This window comes from Acanthopagrus latus, chromosome 20, assembly GCF_904848185.1.
Source record: "Acanthopagrus latus isolate v.2019 chromosome 20, fAcaLat1.1, whole genome shotgun sequence".
NCBI classification, from domain to species: Eukaryota; Metazoa; Chordata; class Actinopteri; order Spariformes; family Sparidae; genus Acanthopagrus; species Acanthopagrus latus.
This window is the reverse complement of record NC_051058.1, coordinates 15,391,159-15,411,746: the sequence shown is the minus strand read 5'-3', so window position 1 is coordinate 15,411,746 and position 20,588 is coordinate 15,391,159. Positions and strand designations below refer to the sequence as shown.

The window sequence follows — 20,588 nt, the reverse complement described above, 5'->3', positions numbered from 1 at the left end:
CATATCTTGACATTATACCTCATTCCTAAGAAGTCCTGACGCTTCAGGTGACTGCCGTTAAAAACTGAAAACAGTCAATGATTCTGGCCTTCGACTCATGTACCACAGAAGAAAATTACTTTATTACTTAATTATCCATGATTTTCTGGTTCATTTATTACAGTATATACATTATTATATGAAAAGTCTTCATACAGGATGGGAAATTCTAACCCCAATGAACCGCTGCTGATCTGAATCTTTACAGAAGAGACAAACTGAACATTTAGGATTTTTACAGTGTGAATGAAAAGTTTTTTTTTTCTTTTGGTAAACTGCAATACTAAGAAACAAAGTTCATATTATACTGCAAAACAAAAACATATCATGTCTACTTCATGATTAGGAGGTAATCTTTCTCAAGTTTGCCAAGAACTTCACTGAGTTCAGTGCTGTTGCAGCGAGGAAAACGTATAATTATGTAACCGAGGAAACACACTGTTTTACAAACAAGTAAAAAAAGCAGGAGAGAACAATTGTATAAAGAGTTTTCCGTAATCTCCTCCTTCAATTGAAATAAAAAGCAATCTCACTATCTCTTACATGCCAATAAACGTATTTTGTGAAACAAAATGCAACGTTCTTACAGTCTGTAGCATCAGCAGAAAAGGAAGACACAGTCCTAAATGAAACTGACACTCTGGCAGGCACTTCTGTATTTGCTGAAGATGATCTTAAGTTGTCTGCAGACAGCAGGCTGTGTCTTCATCAGTGCTATGTGATCAGCGGTATATGGAAGTCTGCATTGTCGAAGAGGAGAGGCCTTTTGACTGGAGAGGGATCCTTGTCTGCCTTGTGGAGGAGTTTAAACAGTCCTGTTCCGATATTCATCGGGATCCCCATAATGATACACTCAGACACACCTGCAACAGGAGCACAGGAAGTGTTGACACCCAGATTGATCAAAGGTTTAAGTGCCCTTTCACTACAGAGGTGGAGCTTACCACAGACGGAATCCTTCTGTCCGAAGTAGGCAGCGTCGAAGAGATGATCAGCTGTTTTCTCGAAGGAGGCCAGCATGAGGACGCTCTCCTTCATTTTGGCCAAACCGAACCTGGTGATTCCCAGAATCTCCCCCTGCGTGGACAAACGACAGCACACACGGGTAAAATTATCTCTACCTGCATCGATAGTATGAGGACATGCTCACAGGTTTCTACTGGTCGCACCTTGTAGGACATGAGATCTGCCAGAAGCATGACGTGACGCCGGTCGATGCTCATTCCGTGGTTCACCATGGTGTACTGAATCTCGTTGATGATGGTGGATCTAGCAGCCTCAATACCCAGAGTCTTCTCAACCTGGAAAAATACATGGTAAAGTCCCCACGATCAATAAAGAAAGCAGAGCCCCCAGCTCCCATGGATATATTCGAAATTGCAGAGATAAAATCTACTTGAAGCCTTTACTGACACTCATTGCTGAATGCTCCACCCAGCAGCAAGAACAGCTTTCAAATTGTTTTGTTATCAGACTACAGCGCAAGTATGACCTCCAGGAAGCAGCCCAGCAAACACCTGCTGGTCCCTGCTTTTACCCTGCCATGAAATCATTTAGTTTCTGTCAGTCATGAGAGAAAACGTAAGCGAGGCTGTGAAACACAAATCAGAGGTTCAGATTCAACAGAAGCCTGCTGGTTAAGAACAAGAGGGGGAATCTGGCAATGTTTGTCGTGAGAGTTTCCTTATTAAGGGGGGAGAATTGCATTTCTGTGAAGTAATCACAATAGTCTTGGGCCTCACAAAGCCAGGGATGCAGCGGCAATGCACCTACAAAGAGCGTCGGGGGAGCATCTGAGTGTGAGAGGCTATCCGTGACATTTAAATTGCTGCAACCCGCACAAAGGGAAAGGTCACAACTGCTTGTTTGTTTATGTTCAATTTACTATTAGTGCTTTTTCAGTGTTTGCTAAAGGCTAACTGCTAGTTTATTACACAAACATTACTACCCTTAAGTAAGGAATAAATATTAGACACATTTTCTATTAAAATACCCTACATAATGTCTTAAGAATTACATTAAAATATATTATTGGGTGCAACTAGAGCGGCTCGGCATCTCCGTTTTCACCTGTTCAAACTCAGGAGTCACATGACAGATGGAGGACAAGGAACCACAATAAACCAGCGTGCCTGCCTCTAATCCAGGCTTTAAACCTCCCTCGGTAGATACCTCATACGTATTATTTGAAGTGGTCCTGCTTCCATTCACTCCGTGCGTCGCCATGACAGCTCTCAGGTTGTCGCCCTCCACCAGGAGTTTGTACTTGTTCTTGCCGCTCTGTTCGTCGATGTGAATGACGGCTCGGGCGACCTCTGGAATACCTTGAACCACCACCTTTTCAAGTGACAAAAGAGAAAAAAATGTTACACTGTAAAGAATTTACAGCCGTGAAATATTGAGCAACTGAGGAGCCACTAACTTTTCTCAGTAGACAAAAGCAGAGCGCAAAGAGTGAATATTGGACTTGCACTCCCTCAGGTGGACAACAACTCCAAGTTACTGTTAAATTTATTTCATGAGCGTAATTAATCTTGGTTTCTCTTCTGGAGAATAAGGATCACAAATAGTGGGATCATTTTCGTCAACAACTTTAAGTCTGAAAACTGTTGCTCCCTTAAGTGCCATTTATGTACTACTGGCGTTTCCAGCTCTTTTTCAGCCACATGCCGATACAGTGAAATGTATAAAACATCCATATCAACCTGTGATATTGTATAAGTATCTCAGTATGCAGCATGATTGTGCAAAAATCTATGTTCTCTCACTCTCACCATGCTTCTGACTTATGTGCAAAAACAATGTGAGATATAGTGGAAGCAGAAATTTAAAAATAATTCAGTTAAATCAGTTAAAAAAATCAGTTAAAGCTTGTGTTTGAAATCGAAAACAAACCGGGATGCATGAGACAAACATCCTTTTCTCACCTTTGGAAGCTCCTCTTTCAAAGACTGCAGCACGTAATACATGGAGCTCTTGCTGTTCTCTCTTGGAGACACGCACACGACCGCCTCGCCGTGCACGGCTATGTCTCCTGGCTTCACTCGTAGTTTAGACATGCAGATCGAGTAACGCACCGTTTCTGCATTAACCTGAAAACATGTCAAAGGCATGGTTACCACTACTGTTCTCACCGCACACACACACAAAAGCTCTAACCTATACTGTAGCATTTGAAAACCTGGTGACAATAACACTCATGAGTTGTATTATGCAGAGGAACAAAGACTTCAGTGGTGGGTCACGGATGCCTATTCTATATTATCGCCAAATGCTTTGGTGATTCATTTGCATCCATGGAAATACACGTGAAAGATAGCTGTGACACTGTTTCAGTAAAAAGGGAAAGCAGTGATACCTCGAGCCGCAGCAGTCTTATCCTTTCCAGGGACAGTTTCACCAGAATGAAGCAGTCATCTGGTAGAAAAACCTCTTCGATGTACTCAGAAATCTGAAGAGGAAACACGAGACCTTGTCTTAATCACAGCTTGGCACTACAGTCGAGTAAGCGAGCAAATTATTTACAGGTGTGAAGTACCTCTCCCAGAAGTGTTTTCTCGATCCTTCCCTTCACCAGCCTGGCAAAGTCAGCGTCGTCCTCCACGTCCAAGTGTGCAGTGATGATGGGGGTGCTGAGCAGTGAGCAGAGGACTTTCAATAAATTACTCTTCAAACATTTTTGTCACATTCAATACAATTCCTCTATTCGAGCTCATTTTGCCGGATGAACCGAACCATGGACTCAACAGTAGGTTTCGCTGGAGGTCAAGGGCCCTCAAAACTCACAAAAGAAATCAATCAACATCAATAATTTCCTAAGACTTCTTACAAAGCCTGTAGCTGACCCTTCTGTTTCTCCCCTGGCACAGGTTAACATGGAGAAACATTGCTTTACCTGATGTTCTTAGAGGCATTGATGATCTCCTTGATGCGAGGGACACCTAGAGTGATGTTCATGGATGCGACGCCAGCAAAGTGGAACGTTTTCAGGGTCATCTGAGTTCCGGGCTCGCCGATGCTCTGAGCACAAAGGGCCCCGACCGCCGAGCCCGGCTCCATCTGAGCTCTAGAGGAGTAAACACACGAGAGGAGAGTCTCTTAACTTCCATTAAATTGTTTTCATATAACTGATATCATCATCTTAACAACCTCAAGAGAAAGTCTCGATTTAATAAACACCACTCGAGCCGCCAACACATTTTAACAGACTGCTAGTGGCTCTTGGGATAGCAGTGGCAGTCTGTCAGTCTCTCAAAAGCTACTGGATGGACTGAGACGAAATTCGTTACAGATACTGATGGCTCCCACAGGAACCTTGACAGTAACTCAAGGTTCCTCCTCCTCCTCCATTAGTTTGGCATTTGTCCTCATGTCCCCAGTTTTTTTTTCTTTAACTCTTAACCTTCTAGAACCGGAGGCGCATTTTGAGCCTCCTTAAGTAGAGCGCTAAGTGTCTCCTTGCAGCAAAAGAGTTTTTGGTGCGTGGGAACATAAAAACAACCCTGAAATTGAACTCCAAACCAATGACAAGAGTCTTGTACCTCATGTACTTATCCCTGCAGGTTGCAAGGAACTTCTCTAGCTGTGTGGGAGTTACGCGGTCCAGTTGATAAAGAACCTTTGGCTGCAAGACAAAGTAGAGACGAGCAGTTAAATTTTATGCATAGCTGAAGGATATCGCTGCATCGGCACATTAATCCCTTGCGTGTGGTGCCTACCTCGCTGGTGCCATTGTCGTTGATGCCATACTTGTCTCTGGTCTTCTTGATCCTTTCTGACATGCTCTTAATAAATTTCCTTATTTCCTACAGTTGAGAGAAGACAGTTCAACAAGTACAGGGGATCAAAATGCTCATTCATATGTTTTAGAACAAACCTGTGTGCTGTTTGACACACGAAACACACCTCATGCAGTTGTTCTTATTACAGTAAAACGGTTAAAATGTTGAGAATGCCCAGTAAATCGCAACGTTACACAACCATCAGTAGTACTTTAAAAAAAGAGCGGTTGGATGTGAAAGCGTGAACTGAAGCACACTGACGACCGCCGCTGCAGAATAAATTATTCAAGCGCTCCAACGCTCACCGTCACACCATTCCCATTTCAGCTCAACCACAATCCGGCATGCTCTGTCACAATACCTGCAGGTACTTCTCTGAGCCTGTGTCAGTTAACTCCTTCACAAAAAGGGAGGGGGGGGGGAAGTCCACATATATTACAGCCTGCACGCACTGAACTGCATGGCTTTGAATTCATATAATGATGATGTTTCTCTGCACTGTAATAACAATAATTACAGTGCCATGTTAATTGCTACGTTATCTATCATTATAGCATACTAAATAAAAGCCAACGAAGGCACTGAGACAAAGGATGAGGAGCGCTGCAGCGCAAGAACCACAGGAGGCGTCTCGATTTACTCTCTGTGCCACTAACCACTGCTACTGTTACTGCACCGTCAGTCAGTAAACGCTGAATAACACACAGCTGAAACAGCACTATTAAGAAGCACCTAGCTTCCAAGACCTAAACACAAGTTCTCTACCTTTGAACAACAATGCAAGTTTTAAACTCTTTGTTTTCATGACTGAAAAAAACAAATGACAACACAAATTCATCTAGTGTGTGTGAATCTCAGCTCCAGAACTACGTAGGATTTAAATTTGGTGAGTGAACTTTTGTTTTTGTTTGCCTTCATACATGTGTTGAGGGGATCTTTAATGAAACCGATGAATAGAAAAACACATTTGTATTGTGATGAGGTTACCTCCAGGAAGCTGTCCCTGCAGCACAGGAAGTCAGCTCTCTTCATGATAGCATCTGCAGTGAGGACCAGCTCGTTCTGACTGAGCGCAGGCTCATCTGGACGAGTGTAGACCGCCTGTGTGGTGGTGGTGGTGGTGGTGGGGGAGGGGAATAATGGAGAGGAATCAAAAAAAGGGATTTTTAGTTGCTGACACTGCATAAGCAGCACTCGATCAAAATATCATCAGTTCTTGACAGCTCCTGTTATGTGATTCTAATTGCATCTTAAGTGACTTCAGCCTCCGCACAAACATGCAACCTTTTGATTGGCTCGCAATCAGCATCTCTTATATTTTTTCTGACCAGCATTTACCTGCAGGTGCATATGTCACAACATTTACTTGTACCGTTAAATGTAACCAGAGGATAGGCAGATTAATGGACTGATATCTGCACTATTATTCTTTTACTACCGTTGGTGCGAAGCCTTGCTGAGAACAAATTAACATGCAGCAGAGGAGTTTCCTGCAGAGCCAACCTTCTCTGGGATCAATCTTCTCTTGCAAACAGGCTTCTGCTATTAATTACCACACTCACTGCGGTGAACACTGGTGGCAATATACACTAATGGCAGACTGCTCATCACACCATGATAACAACATAATACAGACGCCGTGAGACTAGAGTCAATATGTTCTTAATTACGGTTATAAAAAAGCCCAGTTCTTGCAGTTGTGACAAATTCAACTGGCAACAGACAAGCTTTTCATTTACTGTTCATCGTGAAGTGAATGATGATTGCACTATGTAATGGCTATAGAATAATGACACCTGCAGTGAGTAGATTGGTTCCCCATCTGCTGTGCATTGACTTATCCGCCATGGGGCATGAAATCTCCTGGGAAGATGAAGACTGACTGGTGATCCGATTTTCTATCTGCTGTTAGGTCTCCGGTACGGACTCTGGACTGTTCTGTGTTGTCGGTGGTTGTGAGTCTGAGTTAAAAAAGACTTCAGTTGGAGAATACTAGGGGGGCTGAAGTTGTTGGTTTCCACTTTAAATGTGTCCTAAATTAAAAAAAAACACAACTAAGGTGGTTGTCTTGCTGCGTTATCTGCTTTAAGTTTTTTTTATAACATTGCCCACAAATACAAAAACTCGTGCTTAGGAATGTTTTATCTTTTTCATACCCACGATTCACTGGAGGTGAGCCGTGTATGGAGGAAGCTTGTTGTTCATTACGAAGCTGTACGTCAGTGCAACAACCAGGTGCTCTTACAAAGTTTGTACAAAACAACTGCATAAGTAGAACTACTTTAAGCAGAAGAGGTCGCATCACATTCATTGCGTTTACAGGACAGATGTAAGACCAGAGAGCGTCTCTCTCTCTCTGCATATGTGTGACTGTCAGCAGATGGGAGAGGAAGAGTGAGAGCAGATTGTCCCCTAGTGAACTGTTTGGGGATGCTGTTGTTCTTGCAGACAGATAAAAAAAAAAAAAGTTGTGTTTAAAATGCTGAAATAGGCAAACAAATACACTTGGGCACTGTTGGGCTCATTATGGACAAATTAAAAGCAAATGATCGGCAGAGATTCTTCTTCCTTTTCAGAACATGCCGCCTACATTGTACACAATGCAACTGAGACACTGTGAGTAATATCATTGGAGGCAATTTGGATTAAATTTAATTAGACTACATGCAGCTTCCTCTGGAGCCACAAAAGGCTTTATTCTACATCTTCTTTTTTTCATAAGCAGTAAAACCCTGCAGGCCTGTGAACATGTTTGATGTGTAAAATTGCATCACCCTTTAATCTGGGAAAGATGGTTTTCATCCTGAAGTGCCTTTAATGCAACGACAAAAAGATGACATCTATGATGAAGAGGACTGAGAAACTTCGAGTAAAGACCTGGAGATGAATCTAATCCATTAAAATTGCCTCGAGATCTGCGCTCCTTTAATAATACTGTTAGTGGGAAAATGAATTCCAAACCAGCGATCAGATTACTCTTCCAAGATGACCACATTCCTGCAGAGAAAATCTATTCAAACTTCCTGTAATTGGATCCAATTAACTCAAATGCTGCAAGATTTATTAGTAAAAATTATTTTCTTCCCCACCTATTCAGCTTCCGTGCATTTCCACAAGGAGATTTTCTGCTAATGAGCAGCCACTCATGCCGGCAGGAGGCTTCTCGCAGTGGGACTCTATTCTATATATACACCAGTATTTGTTTTCCCAAAGCGCTGACTCATTACACTGATACACAGATGTAAATTTCTTCCCTATAGCAGCCTCTATGAGTCCATTTTATGGTAAAGGGCTGATCTACTGATCAATCTGATCAATTTTTTAAGGATTTATAGATGCAGGATAGGCTCGTCCAGCCTGTGTAAATGAAGGAAAGACTTCTTCCTCACTCTTTTAAGTGAACAGATGGCCCTCTGGTCATAGGCAGCACCTCTCAGCCTTGCTCAGTCACCCTCCTGGATCCACACTCTTCACATATATTTAACTTAATTTACTTGCATCAGACATTCTGTCAAAGCAAATTGGTAAACTATTGCATGTCTGTTCATCCTGGGAGAAGGATCCCTCATATGTGGCTCATCCTGAGGTTTCTTCCATCGTTTTTTCCCCTGTTAAAAAGTTTTTTTTGGCAACTGTAGCAAGTTTTTCTGACTTGAAATCATAGGTCTAAAGATATCGAGGACCAGAGGGATATCGTTCACTGTACAGACTGCAAAGCCCAGTGAGGCAATGTGATCATTATTTTGCGCTATACAAACAAAACCACAAAAAAGAAAGAAAATGCCGAGTGTGTCCACAAACTCTGGACTCGTGATTTAACTCACCCGGATGTTGTCCAGGACTCTCTGAAACTCCAGCGGCTCATCCTTTCCCTCCATGTCAGCGGGGTCCAGTCCATCGCCGCCATAAATAAACTGGATGATGTCGCCGGTGGAGCTGCGTACTGTCAGGTCGTACTGCGAGCACAAGTCCTCCAGGGACTTCACCAGACGCCGCTGTCCAGACACAGGTGAAAAAAGTACATTAACTGCGCCGACCGGAATGTTACCCAGAATCCACGTAATCATCTGAACCTTCACTGCAGATGGAACCCTGTGAGGATTGACTGACTTGTTGTGTTTTACTTTATTTTCTGAGTCATTTAATGTCATAATGTCATGGATTTTATAAGAACTTTAAAACAAGCAGGTAAACAAATTCATGCAGCACTGCAAAACCATATAGCTGTACTTGAGATACTTCTTTAGTTATGAATCTTTAAAATTCAGCCCCTGGAGCTAAATTTCATCATTTTATGATTCTTTGTATGTGTTCTCTGAACCTCAAGGGCTTACTTTCACCAGATTGGGTTGAAATTTGAAAGAGACCCTGAGGAAATTTAGCATCATATGTTCATTTAAATGGCTGTTGCTGAGTGGTTACAGTGCTCTCTGACAGTTGTTCACTTTGCTGAAACAGAAATTTGATTCTGTGTACATTAAATATAGTTAAGTCACATCTAGAAGTGTAAACATTAAGTGCCAAAACTTACCAAAATAAAGCTTGTGGATTATTTTAATTCAAAAAGGCCCTAAACGCCAAATCGAGCACCACTACTGGTCGCAGGCCAAACAAACCAGCGTTTCGGCCACAGCTCCCTTATCTCCCTTGACTCCCAAATAAAGTTTCCCTTTTGTGGACCACGTCAGGTGATGATGTAAGTACATTAGGTAAGCAAGAGAATAATCATCATCATCATCATCAACAACATAAATAATAACAACAACAACAACAAAAACACCACCACCTTTGATTGAAACTTTTCAGGGCTTTTATTTCATCTGTAGATATTTGTGCTGTGTTGACTTCAAGGTTATTTCAATTTGTTAAGAGTGTTTTTCACTGCCTACATGTAGTTATGCGATTTGAAAATGTTTTCTTTTCAAGTATTTAGTCATGAACATTTTTATTATTTTGATCGTGAGTGTTGCCACAGGCAGTGTTCGGAACGCCGGCCTCTTTTATATCGTTTTATATCATGACACTGGGGACCATTATGGAGGCCGTAACTGGAGACAGCATTTTCTTGCGAAGGGCACTGTGGGTTGGCTTTGTGGTATAACATTTTCAAAAGAGCATAAAAGACAGTCAAACACTGATCATGGATGTTTTCTGTTTTCAACAAGTTCATAGCATACCAAGACAACAACAATTATGAGTATGTGTTTGAAGGGGTCTCGGACACAACCCCAACCCCTTCGCCAACCTGATACAGTAAGCCTGTCTGGCGTTTGGGGCCTTTCTTATTCCAAAGATAAATTTGGGCTGGATTTTTTTTCAGCAGTGAAGAAATATCAGAAGGGCTCAACATGTACTTCACTGGAATAACAACAAAAGCCTTGAAGACACACACCTCCGTCCAGCTAGTGAGAATCCTCACATATTACCTGCATGTATCCCGTCTCTGCAGTTTTCACAGCTGTGTCCACCAGACCCTCACGACCGGCCATGGTGTGGAAGAAGAACTCTGTGGGCGTCAGGCCAGAATAGAAGCTGTCGGCTACAAAACCTTTTGCGGCAGGCAGCTGTTAAAAGAGCAAAGCAATTAACCAACCTTTTAATTACAAATGTGAATAGAGTTACTGTTGTCCTGCAGTTTTTATATTCTTTATCCAATCATTTAATTTGGTTTTCCTCTGCACATGATCCTTAGGCGAACAGAGATACGAATAAACAATATAAATGAAAGTCTGTCTGAACCCTTCATGTGACATAACATGGTTTACGGTCACACGTGGAAATTAACAATGCAATAGAAAAAGGAGACATTGTACCATGTCCAAACACTTCGCAACAAACAATTTCAGAATACAATGTGTATGTTCCCCTTGAGGAAAATAAAGACACTTGATTCAAATAAATTAATTGGATCTTACTTTTGAGTGCTTTTCAAAATGAGGCAGGGATCGATTCTCAAAGCCGTCGGGCACTCTTGAGCCACTTATGGCCTGCTGGCCGACACAGGCAATCATCTGAGAGATATTAATAAAGGAACCTGTATGTAGCCAAGGGAGACATAATTAAAAGGTGAGTCACAGTATGAACACCAAACAAAACATGAATCATAATTCAAGTACAAGATCTGTATTTAAAGGACAACTTGTTCCTGGGGAATGAAAAAGAACTCCAATGTTCTCCACAGTTATAAATAAAGAAAACTAATTAAGGTCTCAGCTATATTAAAAAAAAAACAATTGCACCCAAGAATAAGCGTGTGCAGAAAAATATATATAAAAGTATATCCTAGAGGATAATCTTAAAACTGCCGCTGCTGTTGTGCCTTTGGTCTTCGCAAAACATTCTTGTGCTCAAAAAAACATGACGCACAATTTCCTTTACAGCGAACTTACCCTTGGAGCCGCAAAGAGCCATGATCAGGGGGCTGTTACTCTTGTCAAGCTCCCTGAGACAGGCACTGCCGGCTCGGTCTCTGATGACGGACAGCTCCCTCAAGATGAGAGCCTATAGGCAAAAGCAGACAAAATGAAACACACTTGAACAGCCGCACACAAAACAACCTTCCTTACAAGCTTCCATCCACACGGGCCAAGAGGTGCACGTTACGTGAACGTAAGATTTCCATTTACTTCATTTTCAGCTGCACGAATACAGCCATTTTAAACAAGAGGGAAGATGAACGTGGTGACCTCACCAGCAAGGCCGCCATTACCACTGTGCCACAACCAAATCTAAAGCACTTGCAAAGATTATGAAAGCACCAACGTTCAGGTTTACAGTGGTCGGCAATCACCACAGGGGTGAAAGACGTCTGTCAACGTGGATGCTATTCAGTCTCAAGAGCATTTAAAAAGGGTTTTATTAATAACATTAATCTTTACACTTCGAAGATGTGAGGGTCAGTTGAAAAATCTCCTCTGTGCTTTATGACAAATTTTTTAATGATTATCCAACATCTGCTGGTGGCATTTCCACTATTAGCCAACAAGTTTTCTTCTTGCGCTACCGCTGAAAGGGAATAAGACAGCTCACCAACTAGTTCATCAACTTTTCTATTAAAATATAAGGACAGTGTTTGGTCTATTGAGGTCAGAGCGTGTCACACAGCTGATGAGTCACACCTGGTGTGAATGTGCCATGTGCTGGGAAGGTGTCAATTGCAAATAAAGGTGATAAATGAATCCTTAATGAATGTGTTGTGGTGTGGCACATGGCTGATTACAGTATGTGTGGCATCTATGTATAGATGTATAAATATATGGTGTCACATTTACCTCCAGGGTCTCCTCCGCCGTGCAGCCCGGCTGCTGCTGCAACTTTCCCGTCTGAAGGGCTTCGATGTATTCGTCACACTTCTGGTAACCATCATCCAGCAGGTCCTGTTTGGCCTTTAGCAGACCCTGGCCAGGTGTCACATCACCGATGCCGATAGAAAAGCCGCGGTTGGCTGAAAGTTGGGGTTAAGAAAAAAGCTTCAATCAATATGGAATCTATGGATTTGACTGTGGGCAAAGGATTCACAATTACCAACTATGAGCCAAACTAATCCTAATTAAATATTTCTATAGGTTTATTTCTGCTGAGACTGGCACAAGTCTCAGTTTACAGTTCGGCTGGAAGATAAAACTTGACCACCTACAGAGAAAAACAGGAGCGAGTCTTGCCAGGCGGGACATGGCATTAGCAGCCTCCAGCTGTCCCCAGTCTCTCAGTAGGATGTAGAAGATGTTCTTCTTGGAACCAGATCCCAAGGTGCCCTTGTCCATGCTACCACACATCAGCTCGCTGTTGTGGATCACCACAACTGGGAGAGGGACGAGGGAAAGTGAGAAGAACGGACGTCATTACATCCCAGAATAGAAAGATGAGCAAGGTGAATATAAAACAGCGTGGGAGCTCGTCTGAACGCCCCTGGTGCAGTCTGAGAGGTTTGGTGAAGGCTGACAAAAAAGTATTTTATTTCAAATTCATTCAAAAGTTAAATAAGTGGAACAGCAGGTTGGCCTCTTTAATCAAGAAGAAGAAAAAAAATCATGCTATTGTTTTATTTACATTCTTTTAGGTATGAGTGTTGAAACAATATTATCATTAACAGACTACACACTGGGTCACAACGTGTCATTTAAGTTTGTTTTATACATGTTCAGAGTTGATGTTGATGCATTAAGTGGACGTCTTTAGTGAAGAAACTCACACGAATCGTTGGAGCAGAGATCCTCTCCCTTGCCAGAGTACTGTTTGCCCTTGGTCCTCAGGTTCGCCTTGACCGGACATTCCTTACTCGGCTTCAGAATCATGCTGAAGATCTGTTTGCCTGTCCACAGAGCCATGGGCTGATGGACACACAGCACAACACAATCTCAGCAGCAAGCAGACCACAAACACGTTATGCAACAACGTCACAACAGCAATGTACCTTCATTATAGCCGGGCGGGGGAGAGAGACCCTGACTTTTTCATCTTTGCCCACAAGAATGGATGCCACTATCTGGCAGGCTTTTGATCTCTCGAAGAAGGTGTCCTTCAGCGTCAACAGGTAGGCTCCTAGGAGGGAGAAATATGCTTAAAGGTTAATGGAAATGAAATAGAGTAGAAGTTGAAATATGACTGAAGTGCTCCCCCATCAGGTGGAAAAACAGAAAGTGTTTATGGATTCTTCAAATATCTTAAGCACTTAGGCAATCAGTGACTGGTTCAAAACAAGTAGTATGCCTTCACAGAAACAAACTTGCTGGACATGACAGTTTTCCCTTTGATCTGTGGTGAACTTAAAGAACCTGGAGCCTCACATCCTTAAAAAAAAAAGAGCACTGTGATTATCTGTCAAGCATCAAGGCACTAACCTGTTAGAAAATCCTGAATAGCAGCAATCAGAGGTTCGCCATTTCTTGGAGTGACAAGATTAGCTTTTGTCTGAAAGAGAAGAGAGTAATTACAGACAGCTTTTCAGTGCTGAATGCCCATACTAATGGATGTGTTTGCACTGTACATGCTGTGAAGATACATACACCCATCAGGACAAGGGCTTCGGCTTTGGCTTCTTCTGTTTGAGGAAGATGAAGGTTCATTTCATCACCATCAAAGTCGGCATTGTACGGCGTGCACACGCACTCATTGAACCGAAAGGTTCTGTGAGGTTTGACTCTGGCCTGTGAGTGTGGAAACAGTAAAAAAAACAACTGTCATGCTTAATGTAACAACAAAGACGAGACTTACTTTATGATCAGAATAAAGACTGAATACGCTGAATGAGACAATTTTAAACTCTGGAAGTATTTTCAGATGGTTTACTCAAAAACTAGAACATTCTGTGATCTGTTTTGGTTTTCTGGGACAGATGATGGCAATTTCAGGCAAAGATAATGACTTCAATTTTCTATTTTGTGCCTGAGCACAGCAGAGCAGATAATCAGTAGATTATTCAAGATATTATCAGAGCACCTCAACACCTACGTCTCTCCTGTTTTTGCGACAAAAAAAAAAGAAAAAAAAAGTTTTCATTCTTTTTCTGATCAAGAGATAAAAACAGCGACTTTCGGTGTCTGCACTTAGCCTGAAAATAACTTTTGCTAGCAAACTGCAGAGGGTTCATTCAGAGTAATGATGAGATATGATCAACAAAAGGGATTATCAACAAGCAAAAGTTATTTTAAGGCTGAGGTGGAAAATATTACCACAAGTATTATCAGGAGACCTCATGTCATTTAGAAATTACAGCGAGAGCTTTTGTGATGATGAATTTTTTTTGTACCTCAAAACTAGACTTACGATGTGGGCCATGATGCTGAGCTTGTGCAGAGACGGTTGTCGATTGAAAAGGACAATGTCTCCGTCTATCAGGTGTCTTTCCACCACATCACCAAACCTCAGCTCCTGTGCGATCTTCTCGCGGTTTCCATACTTTAAAAACCTGACAGAAAAAGAGAATTAATTTCATGTGCTGATCCACATCAGGTGAGCTTGGTTTTAACCTGCAGCCAAAAGCGGCCATCCTCACCTTTTCATCTGTGTGTGACGGTTCTGGATAAAGTTGGCGCCGGGGTGAACTTCAGGACCGTTGCGGACGAGTTTCCTCATTAGCTCCAGATTGGCTTTGTTCACCTGTAACATGATGTCGCATTTAGAGGACTTCAGTTCCATCATGTAAGTTGTTGTTCAGTATATTTGTTGAAGCCGTGGAGCAGGGTTTACCCTCTCTGGGTACGTCAGGATTTTGGCTACATGCACGGGGACAGCCACCTCATCGATCCTCAGGTTTGGGTCGGGAGAAATGACAGTTCTGCCAGAAAAGTCCACTCTTTTTCCTGAGAGGTTTCCTCTGAAACGACCTAAATTTTCACAGTGAATAAATCAAGTCTGTCTGCAACTGAAAATGAGCACTTCACTGAAATGAATACTTGCCAAGCGCCAAATTACAGTAAAATGTGTCTGAGATGGATAAATCATTTGGCGTTACAACTCACACATGCTGAGAACATTTGAGATGAAAAAATTTCAATGTCAGGTTTAAAATCAGATCTTCTCCATATTGAATGTTTCATACTGCACCAGATAACTTTACTCTCTACATAACCAAACTGTAATCAGGGAAGTTAACAGATAGTTGAGAAAAATTAGGCAACAGTGAAGGTAAAAATAAATCTTGGGAGGTATATACAGCAGGTGTTGCATCCTCTTTCCTTGTTAATTGTGGAGATTTCGTCCAAATTACAGAAAAATAGATATACCTTGCTTCCCCTTGAGTCTCTGCACAAATCCTCTTGTCCATTTCTTAGGTGCCATGTTGAGGGGGATGCCAGAAAGCTCACTGTTGATGTAAAGGGCACACTGCAGCTGGAGAAAGTCCCAATCCTCCATGATCATCTGGGTCTTCGCCCCAGTCATTCGATGCTGAATACGAAAAGAGTTGTCGTGTCCATGAAAAAATAAGACATCTAATAACTGCGTTTTTTTTTGTCTAGAAAACAAGTCCTCTAAATAGGCAGGATTGAGGGTAAAGGAGATATTCCCTCCTGTTAAGATGATTCTGGACCCGGGGTTTGTCCTCTGGCTTTATTGTTAAGAAGCTATATGCTCAGAGAAATGTGATTCATTCTAGCTCAGTCTTCAACAAGAACCCCAAGTCTTCTAAGACCCTGAGGATATCCTATACAGGACAGATAATAAGTAGCCACTGTCAATAACAGATATGAACCTTTTTGATGACATCGTTGAGGAAGATTATCTCTGTGAGCTTCATGGTGAGGTCGTCCTCGTTGGTGCCCGACTTCAGGTCGCTGACCACAGAGGGGCGTATGCAGAGAGGAGGCACCAGGAGGCGTGTGAGGATGAGGTCGGCAGGTTTGCCTGCCTCAGGGTTCATCAGCAGCAGGGGAATGTCTTCTTGGGGAATTCTCTTGAACATGTTCAGCACGACCAAAGGGTTCAGGTTTTCCTGGAGCGGAAATGATGATCAAAAAATATGAGGCTAAATGAAAGCTTGTACAGGTTTCTGCCGAGAGATGAATATTGCTTGGATGTGTTTGTTAATAACACTTCTAATAAAACTTGTTTTCATACCTCAGTTTATGGAGTACAACCATGATTGTCTCCAAAACTCTTTAATCTTTCCCTAAAATATGCAAATTAATCAATAGATATTTTTTCCAGATTTAAATGTGAGACTATGTAACTGATATACAGAATAAATAACTGTTTCCTACAGAATGGCCATGTAAGTCAATTTTAAACACTTACTTTGTCAGTAAGTGAATAATACTGCAGTTGGATACCCAGCCATATTTCCGCTGTATCATTTGTAAGCGAGGCAGGTTCCCCACTTGCTACACCACAACATGATAACACTAAATGAAACCAGCTGCACAGTGCGAAAGAGCGAAAAGGTCACCTGTGCTCTGGTCAGCAGAGGCTCCATCACTTTATTGTGCTCGATGGCGATATCAAAAGACTGCATGAATTCTGACACAAAAGGATCCACCACCTTCTTGTTCGTTTTGTACTTCTCATGGATGATCTTCAGCAGGCCGCACTTTTTCACTGGCCCTGGAGGGTAAAAGTGACACTTAACTCAGCTTTTGCCAATTATTTCATCAGGGTGGCTGGCACAAGAAATCAATGTCAAAAAAGTAAATATCAGAGAGGAGAATATCTCTTTTCACCATTGAACGCGGCACAGTTCAGACAGATTGTCCTTTTGCGGCACTTATCAGAGATCTTCTTCTTCAGCCCACGTTTCTGGAGATAGGCCAGGTTGGGCCTCTTCAGCTGATCCATGAACTGCAGTTTCTCCTCTTTTGTCAGCATGATGCTTGAGCACGTCTTGCAAATCATCTGGGGACATGACAAAATAGGAAGGAACTCCATCGGTGTCACATAAAGATGCTTAAAGTACTAATTGGAGATATTAAAACAATAATAATTAACTGATAATAACTTCAGGAATTTAAACTATACAAAAGTGTGTTCTGATTGTTTATGCTTTTTACACATATTTACTTTGAACTTTAGCACACACAATATCCTCAAAACCCATTTATTCTACCTGCTCTCATTTTGATAGTCTAGTGACACCCAATGGAAACATGATATTACTGCTTGCTGCATCTAACATGAAGATATCTTTTTGACCAATATCAATGCCTCTTCTTGCACACTGAATGGATATGATCTAATTTGTTTAATTATATCCAACCTTTTAAGATGATGTGTAGTTTTGGCATCTGTTACATGAACTTACTGACTTATCATTCGACTGTAAATTTACCTGTAGAATCCCTATGATGGCTTTGAAATATCCGACGTGAAAACACGGCAGCTCCAGATCCAAGTAGCCATAATGTCCCAGGCAATCAGCTAGATTCTTCCCACATGTCAAACAGGGTCTGTCCTTCTCACTTGTGCCCTGCAGGAGGCATGAGAACAGAGTGATGAGCCTGCAGTATGAGGACGGATGGCAGCTATATGATGTCATGCTTCATATCAGATTAAATGAACATGTTCCGCCCCTTCCGGCATTTGTATAGCAGTCGATGAGGAAAGACAAACAATTTTGAGATCCCATTTGAATTGTGACATAAATCCCACATGTGATGTTTGTCAATCTAAAAGACACTTTGCAAGTCTAGAAAGTCAAAGTTTGTTGTAAATTAAGTAACACACCATTTAGTTTTGTTTTACTGCTCAGAGAACTACATCGTCTCACCTAACACGCGTCACCAACACCGACATGAACAGACAGACATGAAAAAACAGGTAAAAATCACAACAGGTCTGGCCACACTGACAGCTGTCGTAATTCTAATATCTAATCATTTACTTTTGAACAGTGATTGATTATGCATTATTAAGACTTTCTCGGGCTGAAAAATTATCGTTTATATTGACAAACATCATGATTCATGCCAATATTTAGAGACTGAAAAAGGATATTCATTTGCAGTAAAAATGTCAATCTTTATGTCACAATTTCAAGCAACCAGTGATGAAAGTACAATTACTTAAGTACTGTTACAGGTACAATCTTGAGGTACTTTACAGAAAAATTGTTTCCTTTTTCAGCTCTGTATTACTTCCTCTCCACTACATACATTGCTAGTTGCTACAGATTCAGATTATGCATTATTCATAGTCTATTAATTGTGACTTCTTACCTATCAGATATTATTGTGATTGGAAAGTTGAGTGAGAAGATGTTGCATTAGAGGGAAATGTACACATTTACACACACTTTTAAATCAGTCTTTTTAATCAGCAACCTGCCTGATAATCACTGATGCAGGTAATCATATGACGCTGAATAACGGCCCCCGATAATCAGCCAGGACTGATAATCGGTATACCCAGACTATACAGTGTACAGGAGCGTGGAATCATGTGTTCAAGCTGCAATAAATAAAAGTGTGTTTGTTCATGTCATACCATACGGTGGTCCAACACTCCATAGGACAGAGGAGTGTGTTTGGTGTCTTGACTGTACAGGTTCTTGCTGACCACCTGGATGTGGGCCTGCTGTCGCATCTGCTCAGCAGATTTCATCCCAAAGCAGATGTGGCTTCTGTAAATAAGGACAAACAGCAAAAGCAAAGGAAGGGTTACCTTATATTTCAACTGAAGGTAACAGGCCGATGTCTGTTTTACTGTCCTGTCAGCATTTCTGCTGCAATATATATATATATATATATATATATATATATATATATATATATATATATATATATATATATATATATATATATTTTTTTTTTTTACAAATGATAAACAAGTTACTTAAAAAATGCATCTGACTAACACTAATTTTAGTTTAATGCATGCCCTAATCACCCCACTATCTTCTCTTTAAATGTCTTGATCGCCACTTGTAGCTACTGTGCAGATAAAATGAACATCAGCTCAACAGTAGCATTTTGAACTGTTTTAACATTAATTTCTTTGCATACCATCTAAAGTGAGCTCACAGTTCACAGCCGTATCAGAACTATAGTAACTTAACTTTAACAACACCAAATCACTTCACACATCGGCAACTTTAATTGTACTGTATCCTCTTTTGTATAAACGTATCAAACAACTTGTCAACATTAGCCACTTTGAAAGCTGTCTGACACTGGCTAACCGGCGAGCTAGCTAGCTAGCTAACTAGCTGTCTAGCAGTTTGCTGTACTCACATCTTTTTGGCCACATCTGTCTCTCTGAACTGCTCCTTCACCATTTTGGCAGTTTCTCCTAAGCAAACAGCAAGAAGACTACTTAAACTATAATTCTGTCCTCATGTCCAGCAGACTAGGCTTCACTTGTGACCAGCACGCTGTCACTTTGCTCTCCCATGTTGTGGAAGTGCTAGCAGCAACATGCAATGTGTTGATAGCATGTGAGCCACAGCGGCGCTGCGTTCAGGGTCGATTGGTAAGCTAGCGATTCAGCCCCTGAATGATCAAAAAGTTGACAGCGTGTAATACTCTTTGGGAACATGGATTAAAAAAAATGTGTGGTGTCCCCTCTGATGGTAAGTGGCCAATATAATATTTACATCATGAACTACATGACATGTGCGATTGTCTCCTATAATCACAACATGTATCTATGTTGGATTTATTTTGAGGTAGGAGATTAATTGTATCGTATCTTCTATTTTGTTATCATCATGTATAGAGAACCCCAGCGAATGCCTAATCTGCATCTACGCCTACGGAAACCCGTATTTATTTATGACTCGGTTTGTAGGCGTATCTATTTTACAACAGTAATCGAAGGCAGCACAAGCCCATGCACAACAACTACCAGAAAGAGTATTGAGGGGGGCACGAGCACACTCAGTGTGAAGTGAGTGCTGACACCTAGCGGCTAAAATGTGTCATATTTCCAAAGAGGTTTGTGTTCGTTTAACTTCATCTATAACAAGAATCATTTCAATTACTCTTATTTAAAAATGATGAACTCTTTCATGCATGAATAACTGTAAGGTCCTCTTAAAGTCAAACAACCAGACAGATAAAAACAATCTTTTCTGACAATAGGATGTAAAAGCAATACTTTTAACGTTTTTGTGACTGAAAAATAGCACATCTCTGCATCTATATTCAGATAAAATTAAACATTTAAATAAAATATACAAATTATGGGGGGATATAAATAGGTTTTGTGCATAATGCTGAATAAAAAGTGTGATGGAAGAACGTTATTAAAGTCTGGAATGGATAGATAATGTGGCTGAAAATCTTTTGTCTATATCTAAGAATAAGAGGATCAAACAGTTATTCCATAGGTACCATGGGT

At 41.3% G+C, this 20,588-nt stretch overlaps 1 protein-coding gene across 1 annotated transcript; it reads right to left on the bottom strand.

Moving 5' to 3' along the window:
• Positions 1-95: 95 nt before the first annotated feature.
• Positions 96-19,524, bottom strand: polr3a (polymerase (RNA) III (DNA directed) polypeptide A). The gene is made up of 31 exons (XM_037081705.1): positions 19,481-19,524; positions 18,735-18,870; positions 17,581-17,718; positions 16,976-17,147; positions 16,705-16,859; positions 16,012-16,251; positions 15,545-15,707; positions 15,009-15,145; positions 14,815-14,918; positions 14,586-14,727; positions 13,826-13,966; positions 13,661-13,730; positions 13,234-13,361; positions 13,012-13,150; positions 12,457-12,621; positions 12,092-12,264; positions 11,210-11,321; positions 10,736-10,854; positions 10,247-10,384; positions 8,645-8,815; positions 5,808-5,921; positions 4,758-4,844; positions 4,581-4,663; positions 3,935-4,105; positions 3,578-3,671; positions 3,398-3,490; positions 2,967-3,131; positions 2,212-2,376; positions 1,209-1,340; positions 984-1,116; positions 96-902 (listed from the first exon to the last, which is right to left on the bottom strand). Exons 1-31 carry the CDS (start codon positions 19,522-19,524, stop codon positions 754-756), a joined length of 4,173 nt encoding a protein of 1,390 aa, XP_036937600.1. The 3' UTR covers positions 96-753.
• Between the last annotated feature and the right edge of the window lie 1,064 nt (positions 19,525-20,588).